The sequence below is a fragment of the Equus przewalskii genome, chromosome 11 (assembly GCF_037783145.1).
Source record: "Equus przewalskii isolate Varuska chromosome 11, EquPr2, whole genome shotgun sequence".
Taxonomy (NCBI): domain Eukaryota; kingdom Metazoa; phylum Chordata; class Mammalia; order Perissodactyla; family Equidae; genus Equus; species Equus przewalskii.
Window position 1 is genome coordinate 10,493,084 of NC_091841.1, and position 24,164 is coordinate 10,517,247.

General features: G+C 50.9%; 1 protein-coding gene across 3 annotated transcripts; it reads left to right on the top strand.

Moving 5' to 3' along the window:
• The first annotated feature begins 15,103 nt into the window (after nt 1-15,103).
• Nucleotides 15,104-22,641, top strand: SLC35C1 (solute carrier family 35 member C1). 3 transcript variants are annotated; one of them, XM_070563843.1, is made up of 3 exons: nt 15,104-15,279; nt 16,906-17,432; nt 20,739-22,641. In XM_070563843.1, exons 1-3 carry the CDS (start codon nt 15,248-15,250, stop codon nt 21,296-21,298), a joined length of 1,119 nt encoding a protein of 372 aa, XP_070419944.1. In that variant the 5' UTR covers nt 15,104-15,247; the 3' UTR covers nt 21,299-22,641. The 3 variants fall into 3 exon arrangements, with proteins under 3 accessions (XP_070419944.1, XP_070419942.1, XP_070419943.1); XM_070563841.1 differs by lacking the exon at nt 15,104-15,279 and adding an exon at nt 15,427-15,607; XM_070563842.1 differs by lacking the exon at nt 15,104-15,279 and adding an exon at nt 15,525-15,680.
• The last annotated feature ends 1,523 nt before the right edge of the window (nt 22,642-24,164 follow it).

A 24,164-nucleotide genomic window follows, 5' to 3' on the forward strand; every position in this document is an offset into this window, starting at 1 on the left:
GTGCACTCTGCTTCAGTGGCCTGGGGGTTCATGGGTTCAGATCCCGGATGCAAACCTACACACCACTCATCAAACCAAGCTGTGGTGGCATCCCATACACAAATTAGAGGAAGATTGGCATGAATGTTAACTCAGCGACAATCTTCCTCAAGCAAAAAGAGGAAGACTAGCAACAGATGTTTGCTCAGGGCCACTCTTCCTCACCAAAAAAAAAAAAAGAAGAAGAAGAAGAGATTAAGACATTCCCAGATAAACCAAAACTGAGGGAGTTAGTCACTAGTAGACCTGCCCTACAGGAAATGCTAGAGGGAGTCATTCGGGCTGAAATGGAAGGATACTAGACTCGAAGCCATATGAAGAAATTAAAAAACAACAGTAAAAGTAGCTACACAGGTAATTATAAAAGCTAGTACTTTTGCACATTTTTTGTTTGTAATCTCTCCTTTCCTATAAGATTCAAAAGACGAACGCTAAAACAGAGTAAAAATCTGTGTTGATGGGCACTCAAGGTATAAAGACGTAATTAGTGACAGTAACAACACAGAGGGACAGGGACGGGCCTGTAGCAGAGCACAGTTTTTGTACACTGTTGAAACTAAATTGGTATTCAGCTTAGATGTTTAGATTTTGTTTAGATTTAATAGGATTTGAATTGTAATCCTCAGGGTAAGCAATAAGAGAAAAAACTAAAATATACGTACAGAAAAAGGAAAGAGAAGGGAACCGAAACAGCACACTAGGGAAAAATCAACTAATCACAAAAGAAAGCAGGGGCTGGCCCGGTGGTGCGGTGGTTAAGTGCACACGTTCTGCTTCGAAGGCCCGGGGTTCGCCGGTTCGCATCCCACGTATGGACATGGCACCACTTGGCAAGCCATGCTGTGGTGGCGTCCCACATAGAAAGTAGAGGAAGATGGGCACGGATGTTAGCTCAGGGCTAATCTTCCTCAAAAAAGAAAAAAAAAAGAAAGCAACAGTAAAAGAATTGAGGGACAAAAAAGATGTAAGACGTGGAAAACAGCAAGAGGACAGAAGTCTTTTCTTACAGCGGTTACTTTAATGTAAACAGATTAAGCTCTCCAATTAAAAAGCAGAAATTGGCAAAATTTATTTCTAAAAAAAAGGACATCATCCAACTATATGTTGACTGCAAGAGACTCACTTTAGATTCAAAGACACAAGCAGGTTGAAAGTAAAGGAATGGAAAAAGCTATTCCATGCAAATAGTAATTAAAATACAACAGGGTGGCTATATTAATATCATACAAAACAGACTTTAAGACAAAAACAGTTACAAGAGACAAAGAAGGACATTATATATTGAGAAAAGAGTTAACCCCCCATGAATACATGACTACTGTAAACATATATGCGGCTAACAACACAGCCCCAAATATATCAAGCAAAACTGACAGAATTCGAGGGAGAAATTAGCTGTTTCAGTCTGCTCAGGTTGCCATGACAAAATACCCCAGACTGGGGCACTTAATCCACAGAAATTTATTTCTCACAGTTCTAGAGGCGGAGGAGTCCGAAATCAAGGCAGGTGTCACTCTGAGGCCCCTTCTCCTGGCTTGCAGGCGGCCGCCACCTTGCTGTGTGCTCATGCAACCTTCTTTTGTGCACACAGAGAGAGCTCTTTGGTGTCTCTTCTTATAAGGACACTAATCCTATGAGATCAAGGCCTGGCCCTTATGACCTCATTTAACCCTCATCACTTCCTTAGCGACTCCGTCTTCAATTACAGCCACACTAGAGGGTTACGGCGTCAACACGTGAATTTGGAGGGGACACAAATAGCCCATAACATCCGCTCTACAGTAACAGCTGAAGACTTCAATATCTCGCTATCAATAATGGACAGAGAGCTAGACGGGAGATCAATAAGGAAAGAGAGAACTTGAACAATGCTAGATATCAACTAGACATACCCAACTTATATAGAGCATTCCACGCAACTGCAGAAATCGGAAACACGCATCCACCCAAAAACCTGAACACGAGCATTCATAGCTGCTTTATTTACGATATTCAAAAATGGCAACTGGTGAGTGGATAAATACAATGTGGTGTAGCCATACACTGAACATTCTTCAGGCTGTGATGGTTAATTTTATGTCAACTTGACTGGCCACAAGTGCTCAAATTAAACGTTGTTTCTGGGTGCATCTGTGAGAGTGCGTCTGGATGAGGTCAGCACCTGAATCAGCGGGCTCAGTAAGGTAGATGGTCCCCACAACGTGGGTGGGCAGCGTCCAGTCCACTGAGGGCCCGAATAGGACAAAAGGTGGAGGGAGAAAGAATTTGCCCTCCTTTTTTCCTGCCTCAGCTGAGACATCGCAGCTTCTCCTGCCCGCAGAGTGGGACCTAGACCATGGGGTTCTCTGAGTCTCAGGCCTTTGGACTCAGACAGACTTACTCCCCAGCCTTCCTGGGCCTCCAGCTTGCAGAGGGCAGATTGCGGAACTTCTCAGCCTCCATAATTGCAGGAGCCAATTCCTCATAACAAATCCTTTCTCCTATTTGTGCATCTCCTACTGATTCTGTTTCTCTGGAGAACTCTGATACACGGTTATAAAAAGGAAGGAAGTACTCATAGACACTACAACATACAGGAACTTTGAAAACATTACGTTCAGTAAAAGAAGCCGATCACAAAAGACCACATATTGCATGAATCCATTTATGTCAAACGTCCAGAAGAGGCAAGTCTACACAGGCAGAAGGCGCATTACTACTCGCCCAGGACTGAGAGGTGAGGGACAATGAGAAGTGACCACTGACAGACATGAGGGGCTCTTGCTGGGGTGACGAAAATGTTCTAAAATGATAGCGATGATGGTTGCGTGACTCTGTGATTATATTAAAAATCATTGAATTGTGTACTTTAAGCGCATAAATGGTATGGTGCGTGATTTATATCTCAATAAAGCTGTTTTCAAAAGCTATTAGAGCTTATAAGTGTGTTAATCAAGGGTCGTAGAATACAAATCAATATACAAAAATCAATTGTATTCTATACAGAGAAATAAATAAATGGAAACAGATTTTTTTTAAGTACCATTTACAATAGCTACAGAAAGCCTGAAACACTTAGGGATAAATTTAATGAAATACGCACAAGGTTTTAAAACATCGATGAGACAAAGAGCTAATTAAATGGAGAAACATGTGATATCCATGGACCAAAAGCCTTAAAATGATTAAAATGTCACTTCTCCCCGAATTGGTCCACACAGCAAATATAATCTTGATAAAACCCCCAGCAAGTCTTTTTCTGTAGAAATTGGCAAGCTGATTCTAGAATTTCTATGGAAAAGCAGATGACCTGGGTTAGTCAAAGCGTTGTTTGAAAGAAGACAAAGAGAGCTCACACACCTGACTCCAAGACTTAACATAAAGACACAGAAATAAGAGAACTCAGTGTTGGCGAAAGGATCAGTATGTCCACAATGGGAGAGAGCAGCATTCAGAAATAAACCCACAGATCCACGGTCGATTGGTTTTCAACAAAGGGGCCAAGGTAATTCAAAGGGGAAGGAATACATTTTCAACAAACGCTGTGGGAACATTTCAACATACCTGTGTTAAAAAAAAAAAAAAAGGAAACTTGACTCACAGCCCTCGCCATATACAAAACTAACTGAACACAGATCATAGGTCTAAACGGGAAGCCTTGAACCACAAAGCTTCTAGAAGAAAACAGAGGAGAAAGTATGTGTGATCTTGGGTTAGGCAAAAAATAGGATATGAAAGCACAAATCAAAAAGGAAAAAATAATTAATGGGACTATCAAAATTTTAAACTTCTGTGCTTTCACAGATACTGTTAAGAGAATGTAAAGACAAGCCTTTGCCTGGAAGAAAATATTTTTTATGCATATATTGGATAAAGAATTCGTGTGTAGATGGATAAAGAACTCTCAAAACTCAATAATCAAAAGCAAACAAGCCAATTTAAAAATGGGTAAAAAAGGAGGCCAGCCCAGTGGCATAGTGGTTAAGTTCACACACTGCTCTCCGGTGGCCCGGGGTTCACAGGTTTAGCTCCCTGGCTGGACCTAGGACCACTTGTCAAGCCACAATGTGGCAGCATCCCACATAAAGCAGAGGAAGACTGGCACAGATGTTAGCTCAGGGCCAATCTTCCTTACCAAAAAAAAAAAGGGTAAAAAAAATGGATCAAGACATAAGAACAGACACTTCCCCAAAGAAGAAATATGAAAGGCACATAGGTACATAAAAAGACAGCATCATTGCCATCAGAGGAAGGCAAATTAACACCACAGAGATCACCACACATTTATTAGAATGGACAAAAGTTTAAACTGACAATACCAAGTCCTGGTAAGGATGCAGACAAATGGAACTTTCATGCATTTCTGGTGGGTAAGGTCATTTTGGAAAAGAAATTGGCAATCTCTTAAAAAGTTACACATACACTTGCCCTAAGACCTAACAGTCTTGCTCCTGGGTATTTCCTCAAAAGAAATGAAAACAGACATCCAACAAAGACCTATACACAAATGTTACAGCAGCTTTTTCACAGCTCTCCCCGAAACTGGAAAGAACCTAGAAGTCCACCATCTGGTGGTTAGATAACCAAATTGTGGTACACCATGAAAGGAACAGACTGACTGATACCTGCGGCATGGATGAATCTTAAAAGCATTATGCTGGGGCCAGCCGGTGGCACAGCAGTTAGTGCACGCATTCCACTTCTTGGCGGCCCGGGGTTCCCCAATTCGGATCCTGGGTGCGGACATGGCACTGCTTGTCAAGCCATGCTGTGGCAGGCGTCCCACATATAACGTAGAGGAAGATGGGCATGGATGCTAGCTCAGGGCCAGTCTTCCTCAGCAAAAAAAGCATTATGCTAAGTGAAAGAAGTCAGACACAAAAGGCTAGATCCTATCATAGGATTCCCTTTATACAACCTTCCAGAAAAGCCAAAACTACAGGGACAGAAATCCATTCACCGATGACTGAGGGAACTTTCTGGGATGATAAAACTGTTTTCTATCTTGATCATTGTGGCGGTTGCCCAAGTGTATACAATGGTCAAAATTCACAGCGCTGTATACCTAAAAATGATAAATTTGAGCCAGCCCTGATGGTCTAGTGGTTAAAGTTCAGCTCTCGGCATTTCAGCGGCCCGGGTTCATTTCCTAGTCGCGGAACCGCCCCACCCGGCTGTCGGTTGCCATGCTGTGGCAGCAGCTCAGATAGAAGAACAGGGAGGACTCATGGCTAGGATAGACAACCAGGCTCTGGGCTTTGGGAAGGGAAAAAAAGAGGAAGATTGGCAACAGATGTTAGCTCAGGGCGAATCTTTCCCCGCAAAAAAAAAAAAAAGAAAAGAAATTTTTCTTTATGTAATGTAGACCTCAATAAACCTCACTTGAAAGAAATTTGACATTATGGGCAGAAATTCTGCTTTCTGTGTTTAGCAGTTACATTTCTCTTCCAATTATACATGGCACATGTACCACGTTAGTCTCTCATTTTCAACTGAGGTGAGTGGAGGAGCAGGATATTTGTTTTTGTAAAAGATGAGGTTACTTCTGACTTTTAAAAACATTCTTTTTCCCTTCATCCTTTTTATATTCTTTCTTTATATTCGTGTGTGAATAGAAGTTAATTTGTCATGAATTTTGCTGTACTTGAGATCAGAATTTTTCTTCCTTGGAAAGTTTTGTGGTAAAAGACATTTTGCTTTTAATTGATCACACAAGATATGAATAATTTCCAAATAGACATCTTCTTGAAAGATTAATGATCTAAATGGAATTAAATAACTCCAAGTCAAATACAGTTCTTAAAAGTTATTTTGTTTAATGTTAAAAATACTATTCTGCCAAACAGCTCCATAAACATTGGAATTATAAAAGATAATTGAATCTCTGTCAGTCTGCTGAGCCCTCTTACTTAAATCTGTATAAACATTTATTGGTTCCAAAAGAATAAAGTGTTCTTCCTAAAATTATCTGGCCAACACGCTGTCTCTTAATATTCGTATAAACTATTAGTCTATTTTCCTATTTATTTAAATATTTGAAACTTAGCAATTATTTTGCACATAAAATTAACAGCTTTCAATTATCATTAGTTTGTATACCATTTTACCCTGGAATAATAAATATATGTGTATTCACCAACTGATTGAAATAATTTCAATATATAAAGCACAAAACAAGATTTTTCAGTTTGGGTTACTTCTAAAATGCTTACCTATGTTTGCAAATGTTCAGATATCAATAATCAATCCGAGTGACCTGCCTCGTTTGTCTTCCTGATGTAATGACACTGGTTAAATGTGGCGTCCCTCCCCGGATCAAAGAGATGTCAGGAATGACACCAAAATAGGCATGACCATTTGACCTTCCAAAGTCTGATGCTCAGCTCAAATAGAAGCGTCCGGCTGAGTTGGAAGTCTAAAGCCACACTTCAGTGCCCGCTGCCTTATGATGGCTCTCCTCCAGATTAGGATGTCTCTGACAGGACGTCCGCAGGCTAGGTGGCTCCCCAGCACACCAGGGACAGCTCCTCAGCCCAGCTCTTCATTCACTCAGTCAGCAAACCTTTATTGACACCTCCTATGTGCCAAGCTCTGTGCTGGGCACCAGGGACACAGAGGTGGGCAAGACAGAGTCTGGTTGGAGAGAGTGAAGGAATCAGTTACACTATAGTGTGCAGGACAGACCTGATGGCATTCCTGGCCGCCATTATTGGCCCTACCTGTGTCCACACCCTTGGCCTATAACTCTGCAGCCTCCTCTGGACTAGCCTGGGCACTTGCTTTGGCCAACAGAAGAAATAAGACAGAAGCGATATTGTGCCATGTCTGAGCTTAGGCCCCCAGAGACCTTGCCAGTCTTGCTCTCTTTCAGACTTCTGACCACCATAAGAACAAGCCCAGGCTAGACCGCTGAAGGATGAGATGCCCCATGGAGGAGAGCCCAGTTATCCCAGCTGAGACCATCCTAAACCAACCTACAGCTGGCCACAAACATGTGAGAAAGCCCAGCCAAGATCAGCTGAACTGTCCAGCTGACGCACAGACTCAGGAGCTAAAATTTGAAGCATTTTGTTATGCAGCAATAGCTAAGTGATACAGAGTGCTAGTCCAATGATGAAGAACGCGCCAGTGCCAAGAGGATACACAAGAACCGCTGAAAGAGCAGCACAGGGGAAAAAAACCCACAAGGAATACTAATAATGGGTAAACACGTGACAGACACTATGCTGAGTCATATATTATCACCATTCTCTTTACAAATAACGCTTTTGTGTCCCAGAGAGGTTACGACACTTACCACGGCCACACGGCCTGTAAAGGGGAGAAGCCAGGACTTCAACTAGGTCTCCCTGACTCTAGAAGGCAAGGTTCTAATTGCTATGCTGTACCACAGGGAGAGAAAAAAGCAAAAAGGTAGCGAGAGGGTTCTTACTATGGATTCTGTGGCTCTAGAATGGGAACTAACTCAGTTCATTTACGTATTCAGTCATTCATTCATATAATCTGTATGTGAAAGTTGGGTTATGTTCATTTCAGACCGTTCAAAACCCACTAAAGGGCAAAAGGGCCATCAGCAGTGTAAGCGTCAGGTGTCCTGTAAGTCATCTGAACTGAACAGTGAGCCCAGCAGAGGCGAGGACGAAGAGAGTGGGGATCAAGCAGAAGGAGCATTCTGAACACGTTGGTTAAATTAAACCAATTTCAAATTCCCAGGTATCCACACCAGCCCACCTCACCCACAGCCCACCTGCCAGGTTTACAGCAAAGACCCAGGAAAAGAAGTCAACCTTGACTTACATCCACCAGCTGGCAGCCTTCTGCAAACACACCAGTGTTTGCACATCCTGGCCTACACTTCCTGCTAACCCGTCCTTTTCCTTTCTCCTACTCGGCTCCTGGAACCTCAGCACTTGGGGAGGGCTTGGGCTGTGGGGGCTGGACTCACTCCCTGGAGCTGGCCAGTTCCTGCTCTCACCCCTTTTGTCGCACAGAGGGAAATGCCCACAGTAGCACCTAGGGTTCTGTGACTGCAGGGGAAAAATACAGACTCCAGCCAACTTATGCATAAAGGAGGTCACTGGAGGAGCCCAGGGTTGCTCAGAGAACTGGGAGAAAAGCTGCAGAGCACGGCTGGGAAGGAAGAGCAAGCGGGGCAGCTCTGGGGTCTCAGGGGCAAGAAACAGTGAACGGGCTTTCTGGGTGTGGCTGGCGCTGTGACTCAGCTGTAACCAACTTTAGGTTTGGTGGTTGTTTCTGCTCCAGGCTTCATTTCAGAGGCAGAAAAAGTAAGCAGTGGCCTCACTGGCCCGGCCTGGGTCACGTACTCACCCCTTTGGCTGGAGGAGAGCAAGCTCCTGGATTGACGGCCCCCTGAAGACCGCAATGACCAAGGAGGTGCACTCCAAAAGGAGATGGGGGCGTTGTCACCCAAAAAGGGGCGAGAGGCCTCCTGTGCGCACTCTCTTCACGTCCCATCGACCAAGGGAAGGGGCGGGAGCGCGCATCCCAGAGACCTTATCTAATTGGAGGGTCTCCCTAAGGAAGTGACGTCTGCCCTGATCTGAAGGACAAGAAGTCAGCCAGGTATAGCGGTGACAGTGGGAGCGCAGGACCTAAGTGGGACCACGTGAGCAAGGAGGAGGGAAGAGCCGCGTGCAGCCCTCCAGATGCCTCTCCCCGACCCGACAGGCCCCTCACGGTGCACACTGGAGGCTGCCGGTCCAGCATCCGTCCCCTTCTTCCGGCAACACCGCCTAAATTTCAGGCCCGGAGCCGCCCCTTCCCTCCTCTCCGACCAGTGTGTCTGGGTCCAAGTGCCCAGCTTGCCGTGCAGGGCTGAAGCCACAGGCGGCCTTTATCCACCTGGCCACATGATTGGTCGAGGGTGGTCATATGACCAGAGCCGGACCAATCAGCGTGAACCTGCGTGAAACAGAGATTTGCCCCACCAGACTTGAAGGGGAGCGGTGTTTTAGGGCAGTGAAATGACTGTGTGTGATCCTATAATGGTGGATACGTGTCTGTACATTTGTTCAAACCCATAGAATGTACAACACCAAGAGTGAACCGTGTAAACCATGGACTCTGGGTGCTTGTGATGTGTTAATGTGGGCTTGTCAATTCTAGCAAATGTACCGCTCTGGTGGGGGAGCTGATGATGAGGGCAGCTATGCACTGTAGGGGCAGGGATTGATGGGAAATCTCTATACCTTTTGCTCAGTTTTGTTGTGAATCTAACACTGCCCTGAAAAATAAAGTCTATTAAAAAAAAAAAAAGAAACCTGAGTAGTGTAATGTCGGGAAGGCTTGAAGCCATTTTGTCATCACATGGAGTCTGAGAACAGAGCCAACACTTGGAGAAGAGCCCAGACCAGGATTTGACGACATTGTTTGAACTACTGGATCAAGCTGCACCTAAAGCCAGAACTCCCCCTGGACTTTCCAGGACATGAGTCAATAAATTCCATTTTGCTTTGTGGGGAATCAGAATTAGCCATCCGAAAATAAAACAGAATTTTACCGTTTGCAAGAGACATTTAAAAAAAAAAAAGAAGATGGGGCCACCTTGTGGCCCAGTGGTTAAGTTTGCACGCTCTGCTTCAGCAGCCTGGGGTTTCACTGGTTTGGATCTTGGGCGTGGACATGGCACTGTTCATCAGGCCATGCTGAGGCGGTGTCCCACATAGCACAACCAGAGGTGCTCACAACTAGAATATACAACTATGTAGTGGGAGGCTTTGGGGAGAAGAAAAAAAAAAGAGAGAGAGACATTTATGTTTGTAAGGGAAATCTCCATCTGTAAAGGTGTATCCTTCTCTGTACCAGGAAGAAGGGGGGATGACCTTATCTCTAGATGCTCTCATCAATGCAGAAGGCAGGGACTTAAATCTGCATATAACCTTACTCTTGTTTACTGTCCTTTTCTGGTAATTGCCCATAACTGACTCCCCCCACCCCCAACATCCTCCTTTGTAGCTGAAGGTGGTATTTAAGATGAGAACCTCTGCCATTTTGGAGAGTTGCTTAGTTTTCCTGAGCCTCTCCCATGTATACATGTTATGAAGCTTTGTTTGATTTTCTCCTGTTATTCTATCTCACATCAACTTAATTTTTAGCCTGGCCAGAAGGACCTAGAGCGGGTAGAGGAAATGTCTTCCTCCCCAACAGCTTCAAAAAGCTTTCCCCTTCCACTGCACATACCATCTGGGACGAGAATCAGAGTCTTTTACCTTAGAGACCGTCAAGCCCGATTCCCCTCCCATTTTACTGATGGGAAAACTGAGGTCCAGAGAGATGGAGAGATCATCCAAAGTCTTAAGATCATTGTCACCAGGCCAAGAACTAGAAGTCTGAGGATGGCTCTCGTCTCCCCAGGAGAATCAGAACCATTGGCTGGTGGGGATTAAGCATTAAATAAGCTGCCGGAATCTTCCCTCCCCTCACCCCCAGGAAGGACTGAGACAAAGCTGTTGCTATCATGGTCCCCCTGGGATTTATCAGTCAAGCAACAGTTTTTGGTTTCACTTTCCACAAACCTAATCTATTAATTTCCTAGAGCTGTCGTGACAAATTACCACAAACTTGGTAACTCAAAACAACAAAAATTTACTGTCTCACAGTTCAGGGGGCCAGAAGTCCAAAATCAAGGTGTCACGGGTTGATTCCTCCTGGAGGCTCTGACAGAGAGTCTGTCCCATGCTGCCCTCCTAGCTTCCGGTGCTTTCCGGCAATCCTTGGAGTTTCTTGACTTGTAGCTGCATCTTTCCCATCTCCGCCACCACTTCACACGGCCTTCTTCCCTGTGTGTCACCTTTGTCACCAAATCTCTCTCCTTATAAGGACACCAGTCATAGGGTTTAGGGTCCCCTTTAATCCAGTATAAACTCATTTTAAATTAACTATTACACCTGCAAATACCGTATTTCCAAAAAGGACACATTCCAAGGTTCTGAGGATGAATTTGGGGGAGGACATTATTCAACGCTGTATACCTAGTATGCGCCAAGCATCGTGCGCCATGCCATAAGGGGTACGAAAGTCATGCTGGAATGAATTGGTATGTCTAATAATAACACCAGCACCAGACTCACGTTCATTTAATGCCTGTTCCCTGAGCACCTACTGTGTGCAAGGCGCCACACTAGGTGGTGAAGGCCCAAAGATGCCTATGGCACAGCCCCTGTGCTCACGGAGCTCACAGTTCAGGGAGGGAGCTTGGGGTCCAGAGAGCAGACTTCTGGTCCTGTCTCTCCCTTTCATAAACTATGTGACCCTGAACACGTCACTCCCCGTCTCTGAACCTGTTTCCTTCTCTGCCATGTGAGGGGTTTGGGTAGACAACCTCTAAGGTACTTTGAAGCTGTGAGGTTCTGAGAACTTTTCTTTTCAATGCTTTGTAAACTGCGAAGTGCCATACACACAAGGAGAGGCAGCATAATATTAATAATTAAGTGAGTAAGTCAGCCTACCCGGGCTCAAATCCAGCTCTCATCCCTCCATTGGACAGCCTTGGGCTCGTGACACAACATCTCTGGGGTCTCAGTTTCCTCATCTGTAAAATAGGGATTATGAAGAGAGACTGCCCCTCACAGCGTCGTTGAAAGGACCGCCACGCTGTGTATGAAACACATGGCATGGAGCCCCCCCTCCAACAAGTGTCGGCTGTTAGTAAAACACCCTCCACCAAGAGGGGCTGACACTGTTACTCACTGTCCACGGGTCAGCTGCCAATCTGGGGAGACACCATTCCCGCTCGGAGATGACTCAGTGCATATTACAGGAGCTGTAGGGTTATGCATTCCCTCTCAAAGATTTCCTATTTATAAAGTTTTATTGAAACACAGCTGCCCTCCTCTGCTTACAACACTACAAGAGAAGCATTGAGTAATTGCAACAGAGATCGTATGGCCCATGGTCTAAAATACCAACTCTGATCCTTTACAGAGAAGGTTTGCCAACCCCTGTGGTAGACAACTAGTGGTGTCTCTCACAAGTACCAGCCAAGGAAAGACGTCAATTTTTTCTTCTGGAAAGAATATATTATTCTCAAATGAACATTGCAATCCTCACAAGAAAAATCAGAACATTTTTCGCTCTGCTTACATTTATCTTACAGTTCAGTATAAATTTTTATTTTGAATTACATATGGGGTGAATGAGGAGCCTTATAAAGTTTTCAGGGCTTAGGGCCAAAAAAGTTCATAAATTAGTCTTGATTTTCAGGTACTCCTTCCTTCAGGAACTGACTTCTGTTCATTCCACAAATAGGTACTGAGCATCTACTGTGCCAGGATTTGTGATAGGTCCTGGATAAGGATAGGATGGTTGGATGGATAGATGGATGGATGGATGGATGGATGGATGGATGGATGGATGGTTGGATGGATGGATGGATGGATGGTTGGATGGTTGGATGGATGGATGGATGGATGGATGCATGGTTGGGTGGAAGGATGGATGGTTGGGTGGATAGATAGATGGATGGATGGATGGTTGGATGGATGGATAGATGGATAGACAGATAGATACATAGATAGATAGATAGATAGATAGATAGATGATAAACTGAGAAAGAAAAAGCAAGAGAGACGGAGGGATCAGACTAACAATGCGATGCTTTCTCCACTTTGCCTAGAGAATGTGTATATGAGGAGAAGGGAATGTAGCCTACAGCGGGTATGTGGGTACAGCCTCACTGCTGTAACAAAGAGACCCCTTTACAACTGCACAGATCCACAAAGAGCATAAGTTGATTTCCCTCTCACATACAGTCTCAAGGTAGGCAGTCCACATGGGCAAGTGCCTCTGCTCCACATCCTCAGAGACCCTGGTTCTTTCCATCATGTTGTTCCCACAACCCCTAAGACACGGACCTCATCTGCATGGTCACCGTTGGGGTACAGATGCATTTGGGTCCCAGCTTGCGGGAAGAGGAGGAGAGAGCATGCAGAGCACCCACCTCAAGTTTGAAGGCCTGGACATATCAAGTCCCTTCTCCATCCACTGTGACACATAGTTCACCTCCCCACAGGGAGACTGGGAAATGTGGTCTCTGGCTGGGCATCCAATTATTTTGGACTTTGGGTAGATAATTAGTAATGTCCGGCACATAGAGTAAGCTTATGAGTCCCTCTTGAGCTCAGGAGTGAGATAGTCGACATCTGTGTGCTCCCAGGAGCTCTGAGGCCCGACTGGTACAGATCCACTGTCCCCTGCACCTGGGAGGTTGTTCTGTCCACCCCGCCTGGCAGAAATGGTCTTCTTCTGACATCATTAGTGGCTCCTGCTCAAGGCAAGAATCACACCCAAGAAGGGCCCTACTCCCTGGCTTACTACAGCCTTCCAGCTATAACAGCGATGACTTTATGTTCTGCCTCACACCGAGTTCACATGCTGGGTAATTACTCCCGACAAGACCTAAAACTCCACCCTTTACAGATGGCTTAAACAATTCACATTCCTTAAGAAAAATTCCAAAGCAAACAGTTTGTGCCAATTGCATAACTCCTGAGGCCTTTGACCCATAAGAGACATCCCCGCCTCCCCTTTCCTTCATAAGGAACAAAAACTATTAGAATCCGGAAAACCTGCTAAACTGGCCTATTACAACCGTAATGCAAGGGAGTGACGCTCCTGGTGGAATTTCAGGGAGCCTGTAAGGGGAGAGACCGGAGACAGGGATACTTGGGTCCCCCGGCCCGTAGACAGCCCAGACTGTGGCCCCCACTTCCAGCTCAGCGTGCCCCCAGGCCTCTCCCAGGGAAGTGTGCCCGGCCTATAGACAGTGTATATCACTTCCCTTGGGGCTCAAGGTGGCAGCACATTCATCAGATCAATCAACTTTTGCTAAGGTGCCAAGAGGAAGGGTGCTTCCAGGAAACCAGGGCCTCTCAGAGACAAGTTTGCCCTGTTTGTCATCAAATATTGGTCATGGTGAAATACCAGCCTTAAGAGAGAAGAGACTCTGGTGGGCTGGCATTGCTCTTAATAAACTGAAACCCACAACCTTTGACGTTTGGCCCTGGAAGGGGATTCTCCAAGTAGGATCCAGGTGACCAGCTCAGTCCCTTGAAGTCTTTGCTTCCCCAAAGGGATAATTTGATTCCAAAGGTGACAAGGTGACCAGATAGCATCTTCCACCTGAAGACCAGCCCATAACTAGGAAGCAGGAAGTCCCATCCCTGGAGTAAGAGGGGTGTAGGTATCACAGAGCAAGGACCAGAGGGCCGATGGAAGGGGACAGGACCTGGGGCAGAGCTCACGGGGGAGTTGGTGCCTTCGGGGGGCTGCCGGACAGTGTGTATCTATCTTCCTGTTACTCGTCCATTTCCGGGTAACCCACCAAGGGCTGTGTGACGCTGGGGCAGGGTCTTCGCACTTAGAGTGACACTTTAAGTAGACTCCATAGGTTTTCTCTTTTTATTATGGGAATTTTCAAACGTACACAAAAGTAAGAGGACCCCTAACACCCCACGTACCTATGCCCAGCTTCAGCGATTATCAACATTTTGCCTTTCTTGTTTTATCTATCTATCGACCTTTTCTTTTCTTTTTGGTGAGTGTTCTGAGCATTTTAAAGCAAATCTCAGACATCTGGGGCCGGCTGGTGATGCAGCGGTTAAGTGCACACATCCACTTCAGAGGCCTGGGGTTCACAGGTTGGGATCCTGGGGGCAGACATGGCACCGCTGGGCAAGCCATGCTGTGGCAGGCATCCCACGTATAAAGTAGAGGAAGATGGGCACGGATGTTAGCTCAGGGCCAGTCTTCCTCAGCAAAAAAGCGGAGGATTGCCAGCAGATGTTAGCTCAGGGCTGATCTTCCTCAAAAAACAAAACAAAACAAAACTCAGCCATCTTACACATAAATTAAATGGTACTAATTAGATGGTGTCCGAAATCTTACAAACAGACGGTCATCCCTACTTTCGACCATACCAGCTAGAGTTTTGTGCAAGGAAGTTAAGACCCACCGGTCTAGTCCAGCCCCACGTTTTACAGTGAAGAGAACTCAGGAGACGTGAGCCGCCCAACGTTGGCGCCAGAGCGGGAACCAGGGAGAAGTCAACCCTCCTGGGGGCCTGGTGAGTGACCGGCCACGGCTGGTGACCGACTTCCCAGGCCCGCTCCCTGGGAGGGGCGGGGGACCCTCCACTCTGGCGGCAGGAAGAATCCGGGCTGTTGCCCGCACGCGCTCCGGGAAGCGCAGGCCGGGGCGCTACCGGCCAGGGATGCAGCCGGGCCCCGGGACGTGCAAGCGGCGGTAACCGGAGCGGAGCGGGGGGGGGGGGGGGGGGGGGCGGGGGGGGGTTATGGGCGGACGGGGCGGGGTACCGGGGGCTGGGGCGGCTTGGAAAGAGGAGGGGGCCTGCTCCCCCGGCCGGCAGGGTAACCCGGGGCTGAGGTCAGCCTGGGACCCGGTCGCCCCGCCGCCGCCCCGGGCCCCACATGGGGCGCGGGCGGCGAGGCTGGCACGGGGCCGGCGCCCGGGGCCGGGAGCAGGAAGTCGTGTCCCGCGGGCGCGGTCCTGGGCGCGGCGCTGCAAGTGCGGCGCTCGGTGGCGCGGGCGGGCGGCCAGTGCGGAGCAGGAGGTGAGCGTGGGGTCGCCTTCGCAGCCCAGGAACGCCAGCCCCGAGGCCGGAGCTCGCGGCTAGCCTGACTTGGGTAGGGAGTTTTCTAGAAGCGGGAGGGGGTGCTGCATTGAGCCTCGGATCCGGCCGCGGGGAGGGTCTCGAATGGGGGGACCCGGCTGACAGACGGAGGTCTGGAAGAGGCGGTATGGCCTCCGGCCTCTGGGAGCGCTGCTGGGGGTCTCAGGCTCGGGAGAGGGCTGGGGGCGGTGGGAAAACGGCAGCAAGGCTTTGGGAGTGAGCTGAAGCTAGGGAGAGGGCCGCAGGGCTGGCAGGAGGGGTCTCTAGACGCCGAGGGACGCGGGGCGGTGCCAAGATCCTGGGGGCGCGGTCCGGCCGGAGGATGGGGGAGCAGAGGGGACCTGCAGATGCGCGGAGTCCGAGGGATGGAGCTGGCGGGGCGGGGCGGGGCGGGGGGGGGAGGCCGAGGCTCAAGCACCCACAGGACCCTTCCGCTGCGGCCGAGAGCTCCCCACCATCCGCGCGCGGGGAGCGCGCCTCCGAGGGCCGTTTCTGGCGGGCTGTGGCTTTAAGGATGAGGCCGGGCGAGCGGGCTCTTTAAGGAGGGGGCCGGGGCGTGTCAGGAAATGAGCCCTGGGCCCGCCTCGCCCGGGGGAGCGGCCTCGGATGTCCGGAGGCGCTGGGCTGAGCCGCAGCCGCCGCTCCAGAGGGCGGCTCGCCCGGGGCCTGTGCCCGCCCGGCCTCCGCCCGCGTCCTTCGGACCCCGATCCCAAGCACCTCTGATCTCCCCTGCACCCCTCTGCAAACCCCCCGCACGCCCTCCCTCCGTTCAGCTCCCTGCATGCCTCCCCCCTCTCCGTGCAAACCGCTCCCTCCGGAGCCGCCGCGCCGCCCTCTGCACACCGTCCCCGCGCTCTCCTCCGCCCCCTCCTAGCCCCGTCGTCCTGCACGCCTCCGCTCCCCGCTTCCCCTTCCATTCCTCTCCCCTCCCTTCGCCCTGAGACCCTTCCCGACTAGGCCCCAGCCCCTGCTCCATGACAGGTCGTCCCTGTGCACCCTTAGCCTGTCCGTCTCCCCTTCCTTGTGTCTTGTCTCATGAGCCCCCTCAGGCTGGGCGCAGGTGCTGGGGCTCACCCCAAAGCAGAACGTCTCCGTCCCAGAGGGCGGTGGGGAGGCCCCTAGGCCACCCCCCGCGTGACAGTTGAGGGCTGTGGCTTGCACAAAGGAGACGTGGTTCTGGGCTCCAGGAAATCGGTGGTGGCTGTGGAGTGACCCAGCTCCTCTGCTACCATGAACAGGGCCCCTCTGAAGCGGTCCAGGATCCTGCACATGGCACTGATGGGGGCTTCCGACCCCACCGTGGAGGCGGAGGCCAGCGAGGAGAAGCCCTTTCTGCTGCGGGCGGTCCAGATAGCGCTGGTGGTCTCTCTCTACTGGGTCACGTCCATCTCCATGGTGTTCCTCAACAAGTACCTGCTGAACAGCCCCTCCCTGCGCCTGGACACCCCCATCTTTGTCACCTTCTACCAGTGCCTGGTGACCACGCTGCTGTGCAAGGGCCTCAGCGCCCTGGCTGCCTGCTGCCCTGGCGCCGTGGACTTCCCCAGCCTGCGCCTGGACTTCAGGGTCGCCCGCAGCATCCTGCCCCTGTCGGTGGTGTTCATCGGCATGATCACCTTCAACAACCTCTGCCTCAAGTACGTCGGCGTCGCCTTCTACAACGTGGGCCGCTCGCTCACCACCGTCTTCAACGTCCTGCTCTCCTACCTGCTTCTCAAGCAGACCACGTCCTTCTACGCTCTGCTCGCCTGCGGCATCATCATCGGTGAGTGGCCAGCCGGGGCCACGGGGAATGGGGGGCACAGGGGGCCCGAAACCCTAAAGATCAACCCTGCCAAGCATCTTTGGACTTAATCTGTCCCTCTTCCCTTGTTGCGATACTCATATGAGGAAGAGCCTGGGGCCCAGAGAGAGCAAGTAACTTTCTTGAGGTCACCCAGCAAGTTAAGGGCCCAGCCAGGGCCTTTCATAACAAGAGGGGATTATAATCTACATTTCACAGAGGGAAAGGCAAGGCACAGAGAGGTTAAGTAATTTGTCAAAGATCACACAGCTAATAAGTGGCAGAGCTGGGATGTGATCTCAAGCAATCTGGCCCCAGACGCTTGACCACCATACTCTCTTACTTCTCAAGAGCTCAAACGTTCTAACTCCTCATCCAGTGCTCTTTGTAGCGCATACGTCATCTTTTAATATATACCATCACCGTCTGACCCAGCAGGCTCAGGATAATGCCTGAGACAGTGTAAGAGATCAGCTTTGAGAGCTCTTAGCTGTCTTCCCAGACTTGCCTCTCAGAAAATAAGAATTGTTGATGGGGACATTGTGCCAATCATTCACATAAAGCATCTCCTTTGCTCCCTAGAGGTCCCCTGGGTGGTAGCATCACCTGTAATCGATGCCATACAAACAAGCAAACTGAGGCTCAGAGACATTAAGTTACTTGCCCAGGGCCACACAGCTAGGAAGTAGCCAGCCTGGGTTGCAAACCCAGATTGGCCAGACTCCCCGGCCTATGCTTCTAACCTAGTTTAAATTCATTCAAATTCAATGAAATTTTTTAAATTCAGCTCCTCAGTTGCAGGTGTTGTAAGCTGGTTCTGTAGCCACATTGGAAGTGCTCGGGAGGCACACATGGCCAGAGCTGCTGTACTGGGCAACACAGATTAGAGAACATTCCCCTCATGGCAAACTGTTTCAGCCGGGTGACAGCGCCCCCAGCATCCTGCTCTCTCAGAGTCCCCTGGGGCTCTGGGTCATCAGGGAGGTGACGTGCCTTTGAACCTGTTCGGGTTTTTCCTCGCGCTGTGAGTTCACCGCGGTTGACCCACATAGCCTTCGTTGGTGCCTCAGAGTCCCAGACCGAGCAGTACCGGTCGCTGGGGAGGGGCGCCGCCCGTGCCACCTGTCCTAGAAAATGTTCCTCTCATTGAGCATCTCCTGGATCTCGGGCTGCTCAATCTGGGTCCTCCTGGGCCAGGGGAGGAGGGTGGAGGTCAGAGCGGGAGGAGCTAAGACCCTGGCACATCCCTCTCAGCTGCTCCCCTGGCCCCCCAAGGGGAGCTGGTTCCGAGTCCTGCTGGCCCTGCCAGGAGGGGGGTCTTCTGGGTAGGAGAATTTGCATGCAGGAGGGTGAAGCCCCTGGGGAAACTAGGCTGAGTCTGGACTAAGTAATCGCAGTAGCTGATGCGGAGATAGCTTCCGAGAAGGCGCCTTCACCGGCCGGCCTGATGGGACAGGGCCCCGAGGCTGGTGCGCTGCGCCAGCCCAGGACCCGGCCCCTCTCTGCGGGGTTTCCCCTTCCTTCCTTCTTGGGGGAAAGATGGGTCTCAGCTGCTCCTGCTCCCTGCCCTGGAGGTCACCCAGTACCTTTCAACGCTCCTTCTGGCTGAGAGTCCCTCTGGGGTCTGGGACCTTGAGGTGGCCGTCCCTTCTGGACTTGGAAGGCCACCAGTAGGAGGGCCTGTCCCCTTTGATCTCACAGCCACCTCCAGAGCAACCTCCATGAATTCATTCACTTGCCCCACAAATAGGAATTGATGGCCAAGCACGTGCCAGAGACCGTGCCAAGCTTGGGGTTACAAATTTGGGAAAGATAGACTCCCCCGCTAGGATCCTGGAGGGCGTGGTAATGACAATGACAGTAACTAAGTTCTGCTTGAGAGGTAACAGCTGTGATTGGGACATGGAAGGTGCGGGGGAAGCCAGGCCAGGGCAGGGATGAGGGGTGGGGAGTCATCTAAGCAGGTCATCTGTAGGAAGTGCTAGACGGGTGTAAGGAAGGAGTGAGGAGAGAACATTCTGGACAGAATAAACTACATGTGCCTTTCTTCACCGCTGGGCCTGAGTGGGACGCACCAGATGCGAGGCTGCCCAAGTTGAGTCTGGAATATTTCCTGAGGGCAGAGAGGAGGCATGGAGGACCTTGAAGCCAGGACTGGACCTGAGCAGATGTGTACTTTAGAAAGAATATTCTGGTTGCAAGGTGGAGAATAGATTGGTTGGAGTTCTGACAGATGGGAGCTCAGAGAAGTTAGGTAAACTTTCACAGGCCACACAGCCTCTAAATGGCGGAGCCTGATGAATTCCTAATCTCTCTGGCGCCCGAACTTGTCCTACCCCCTCAAGTTGCCGGATGCGGTGGCCGGCATCCAACGTGCGTAAGCTTCAGCCCCTGCCTTCTGGAAGGTGGGGTCACTAAAGGGACTGACTGTGGCCATGGGCAGGTGCCCAGCAGCCCCGGGCAGGCAGAGGTCTTGAAGGAAAGTGCGGGCAGGAAGAGGTCCGGGTGCTGAGGGTGTCAAGAAGGACTCCCTCCCTGGAGAGGCCGGCTGGACCGTGCAGAAGCAGTGGATTCTCCCAGGAGGGAGGACGGTGTTTCTGGTGCAGGAAACGAACAGGACACTGAGCCCCGGCATGAGCAGCGGGGACATGAGCGACTCCTCGGGGCGATCGTGGGACAGGGACGGAGCTGACGAGGGTATGGGAAGCCCAGATGACAGGCCGAGGAGCGTAGACTTGATGGTGGGCACTGGGGAGCCATAGAGGCTGTGTGAGCAGGAGGTGACACAAGATGAGAGTGAGTGTCCCAAAAGTCAGGCCACAGGGATTCTAAGTCATCGTAGGTTCCCATTTGACAGATGAGGGAGCCAGGGCTCCCAGACCTCAGGTCACTTGCCCAAGGTCACCTTAACCGCTAAGGACTCATCCTTCACAACTCATTTCCAATGTTCCTTTCCAGAGGCCCCAGGCCAGCAAGTCACCCAGTTGTGGGTTTCCATGGCACCCTGTCATTACAACTGTCATTAAAGCAGTAATTGGGAACTGAGTCGCTTTAATGTCTTTCTCCTCTGGGAGAAGTCAGCTCCAGGAGGAAGGGTTCATGTCCTGGGCCACTTCCGCAACCCTTGTCAGTGCCTTGCGTGTGTTAGGGACTTTGGACATCTTTATTGCAGGGAGGGTGGGGAAGATGGGATGCTGAGGGCGGCAGAACACCATCTGTGGACGTTGGTGGCAAAATTCTCTGTCCTTCTTCCTTCCTGTCCTCATCCCCCGCCTCTCCCCGCTGCAGGCGGCTTCTGGCTCGGTGTGGACCAGGAGGGGGCCGAGGGCACCCTGTCCTGGACGGGCACCGTCTTCGGCGTGCTGGCCAGCCTCTGCGTCTCACTCAACGCCATCTACACCAAGAAGGTGCTCCCAGCCGTGGACGGCAGCATCTGGCGCCTGACCTTCTATAACAACGTCAACGCCTGCGTCCTCTTCCTGCCCCTGCTCCTGCTGCTGGGGGAGCTGCAGACCCTCCGCAGCTTCTCCCAGCTGGGCAGCGCCCACTTCTGGGGCATGATGACGCTGGGCGGCCTGTTTGGCTTCGCCATCGGCTACGTGACGGGACTGCAGATCAAGTTCACCAGCCCCCTGACCCACAACGTGTCCGGCACGGCCAAAGCCTGTGCCCAGACGGTGCTGGCCGTCCTCTACTATGAAGACACCAAGAGCTTCCTCTGGTGGACGAGCAACATGATGGTGCTGGGGGGCTCCTCCGCCTACACGTGGGTCCGGGGCTGGGAAATGAAGAAGGTGCAGGAGGAGCCCAGCCCCAAGGAGGAGGAGAAGAGCGGCGTGGGGGTGTGAGTTCCTCTGGGGACCCTGGGGTGGCCCAGCGGGGAGAATGCCCGGGGTGGGGCGGAACAGCCGTGACGGCATCTGTCCAGACCCAGACAGGGTGGCCTGGACGGGGAACGGCTTACGGACTTGAGCGGAATCTGGTGGTTGAAATGGAACCAGTGTTTTCAAGAGATGTCAGTAAGTTGCCCAAGCTGTGTCGACCCCCTTTCCTATTTCTAAGTTTGTGTCCTCCCCTAGGGAGGAGGGAGCCCCCTGGGAATAGCCAGTGAGGTTCTCTGGAAGACCACTAGCTCTCAGGGAGCTGGGGAGGGGTTGCACCCCTCCTGCCCCCCTCCCAGGGCCTTCTACCTCCATGTGACCTTTGCGGTTGGGGACGGGCCACCACCTTTAAGGGACAGTATTGGGGAAGCCAGTACATCTGCACTTATACTCAGGGGAGATGGGGGTGTGACCCACCACAGGCCAACTGAAGGGGTTTGGGGAACCTCTCGGCTCTGGCAGCCTAGCTTTGGCCCCCAAAACCAGCCTTCCTTTAGGGGAAAGCGTGGGCTGGGCTGAGGCAGGAAATGGACCAGGGTTCCGTCTTCCCCGTGCCTAGACCAGCAGGCCCCGTGAGAGAGGACGAAAGATCACTATGCCTGAGCCTGGTGCTGGCACCCCTGGGGGGCTGCTGGGAAGTGCCCCACGAATGGGATACCTTGTGGGAAAGTGCCCTTTTCCTGCTATCTGCACTCCATATTTCCAGCTTTTGAATATGGGGACCACACGTCTTTTACTGGTTAAGCAAGTTCATGAGCCCCCCTCCCAATCACTGGCACTCCTTTTACCTGCCTCACTCCTCAGCCTTTGAGGGCCACGTGTCCCTTGGTCCCTGCACCTGGCACAGCTGCCCGGCCAGGTAACGACCTCTTGAAAGTGCAGCCAGGGCTACCTCTGCCCTCCCAAATCTGCCTCCCCCGGAGCTTCACCCCCAGGGGGTTGATGGAGTGAGGGACCTGCCACAGAGCCTTCCGCCTCAGCTGTCCTCGCAGATCCTGACCCCTGCGGGGTAGAGGTTGTCACCCAATCCTGATGGAGGAGATAAACTACCAATTACGTTCTTCTCTGAAGGCTCGGGGTGGCTCCACAGCCCTGTCCCTTCTGCTGGGCATTCTGTTCCACGCATCTCCTTGGGGTCATTCCTGATGTTTTTAGTCCTATAGGGAAAGGCCGGGAGCGTGTCTTCTCATCGCGACCCCCTTCCAGTCCCCCCCACACCCAATCCCAAGTGGTTTCTAATGAAAATGAATGAAGTTGGTGGGGCCTGATGCCCTCAATTGTGTGTGATTTAATTAAAAATCAGAGTGAGACATCCTGTGTGTGTGGACTGAGTGAAGGAAGGGCAGGAAGGGTCTAGACCGGGCGTATGAACGAGGCCCCGTGGAGAGGCGACCTCGAGAGGAGAGGTCGATCTGGGGACCACACTCCTTCCTGGGAGGTGGGTGACCAGACCTCAGGCTCGTGTAGTAATAGCTGCCTTTGCCTGGACACTCGCAGGAGGCTGGACATGGTGCTGAGTGCTCCACACGCATGATTCACCCTGCCCACTCCCCACACCCTGCGAGGTGGACGCCATCGCTGATCCGCCATTTTGCAGATGAAGACACCAAGGTTCTGAGAGGAGCATGGGGAGGAAGAGGCCGCAGTAGGATTCAGGCCAGGGTCTCTGCCTTCAGAGCATAGGTACTTAACCACGGTACCCTTAACCATCCCCAGCACTCAGCACCTACTGTGTGCCAGGCACTGTGGGAGGTTGTATTAATATGAAGAGCCACATCTGCTTGGAGGGGCATCCGTGTAGACACGTGTCAAGGCCCGGTGACAGGTACAATAATGGGAAGAGTGACATACTGCCCTGAGGTCTCAGAAGATGGAGAGACCAAGTGTGGGGGATCAATTACGTCTTCACAAGGGCCAGGATGTTTGAACTGAGTCTTACTGGGCAAGTAGGGGGTTCTAGGAGGAAGGACAGACCGACTGAGGGAACAAAGTTAAGCCCATGGAAAGAACCTATTTGGGGAGTGGTGAGAGGTTTGGGGGAGACTAGAAAAGGAGGGAGAGCCGTGGTGTGAAGGGCCTTGAATGCCGTGGTCAATCTTGACTTGATCCTATAGATTTTTAAGTCGTTGCCAGATCCTTTAAACAGAAGGGCCATGATCATTTCTGCATCCTTCGTATGATCAGAAAATCGAGACAACATTCTTAATGTTATTTCTACTTTCCTGGACACGATTGAAAAGAAACCTAAATTTTAACTTTTTCCCCCAAAGTTTTAAAGGACTACGAAAAGATGCATGGCTTCTGGCTTCATCTCAAATACTTAATTCATAAGTGAAAAAAACATTCAGGGGGGCTCCAACTCCCAGAACACAATTGACCAGGCCACTTCACTGTGCAACACCCCACACACATACACAGAGATGTGCAGTGTGTAGATGGGTTTAGATCCACACCCTGCCCAAGACCCCAGCTCTGACACATAAAGCTCAGGGAACAGCCCAGAGCCAGCCATCCAGTGTCCCAGCCATCCCGCATCCCAGCATCCAGTGTCCCAGCCCGCTCCCGCTGTCAGCACCACCGCCCCCACCTCCTCTCTATGGTATTTAAAGGGGCCAAGACGGCCTCCAGGAGTGTTTCCCCTGCAAGAAAGCAGAAGTGATGCTCCTTCCCCTGAGAACCCAGACTGCCCCCTCTTCTCTCTTGTCCCTTTCTGAAGGCAGGGATGTGGAAGTGGGCTTCCCAGTAAAAGACTGGTGGGCAAAGATGGAGAATTTAGGAGCAGTGACCGGCCCGATGCTGCCGCACACCCCACCTCCAGGATGCATCACTCTTC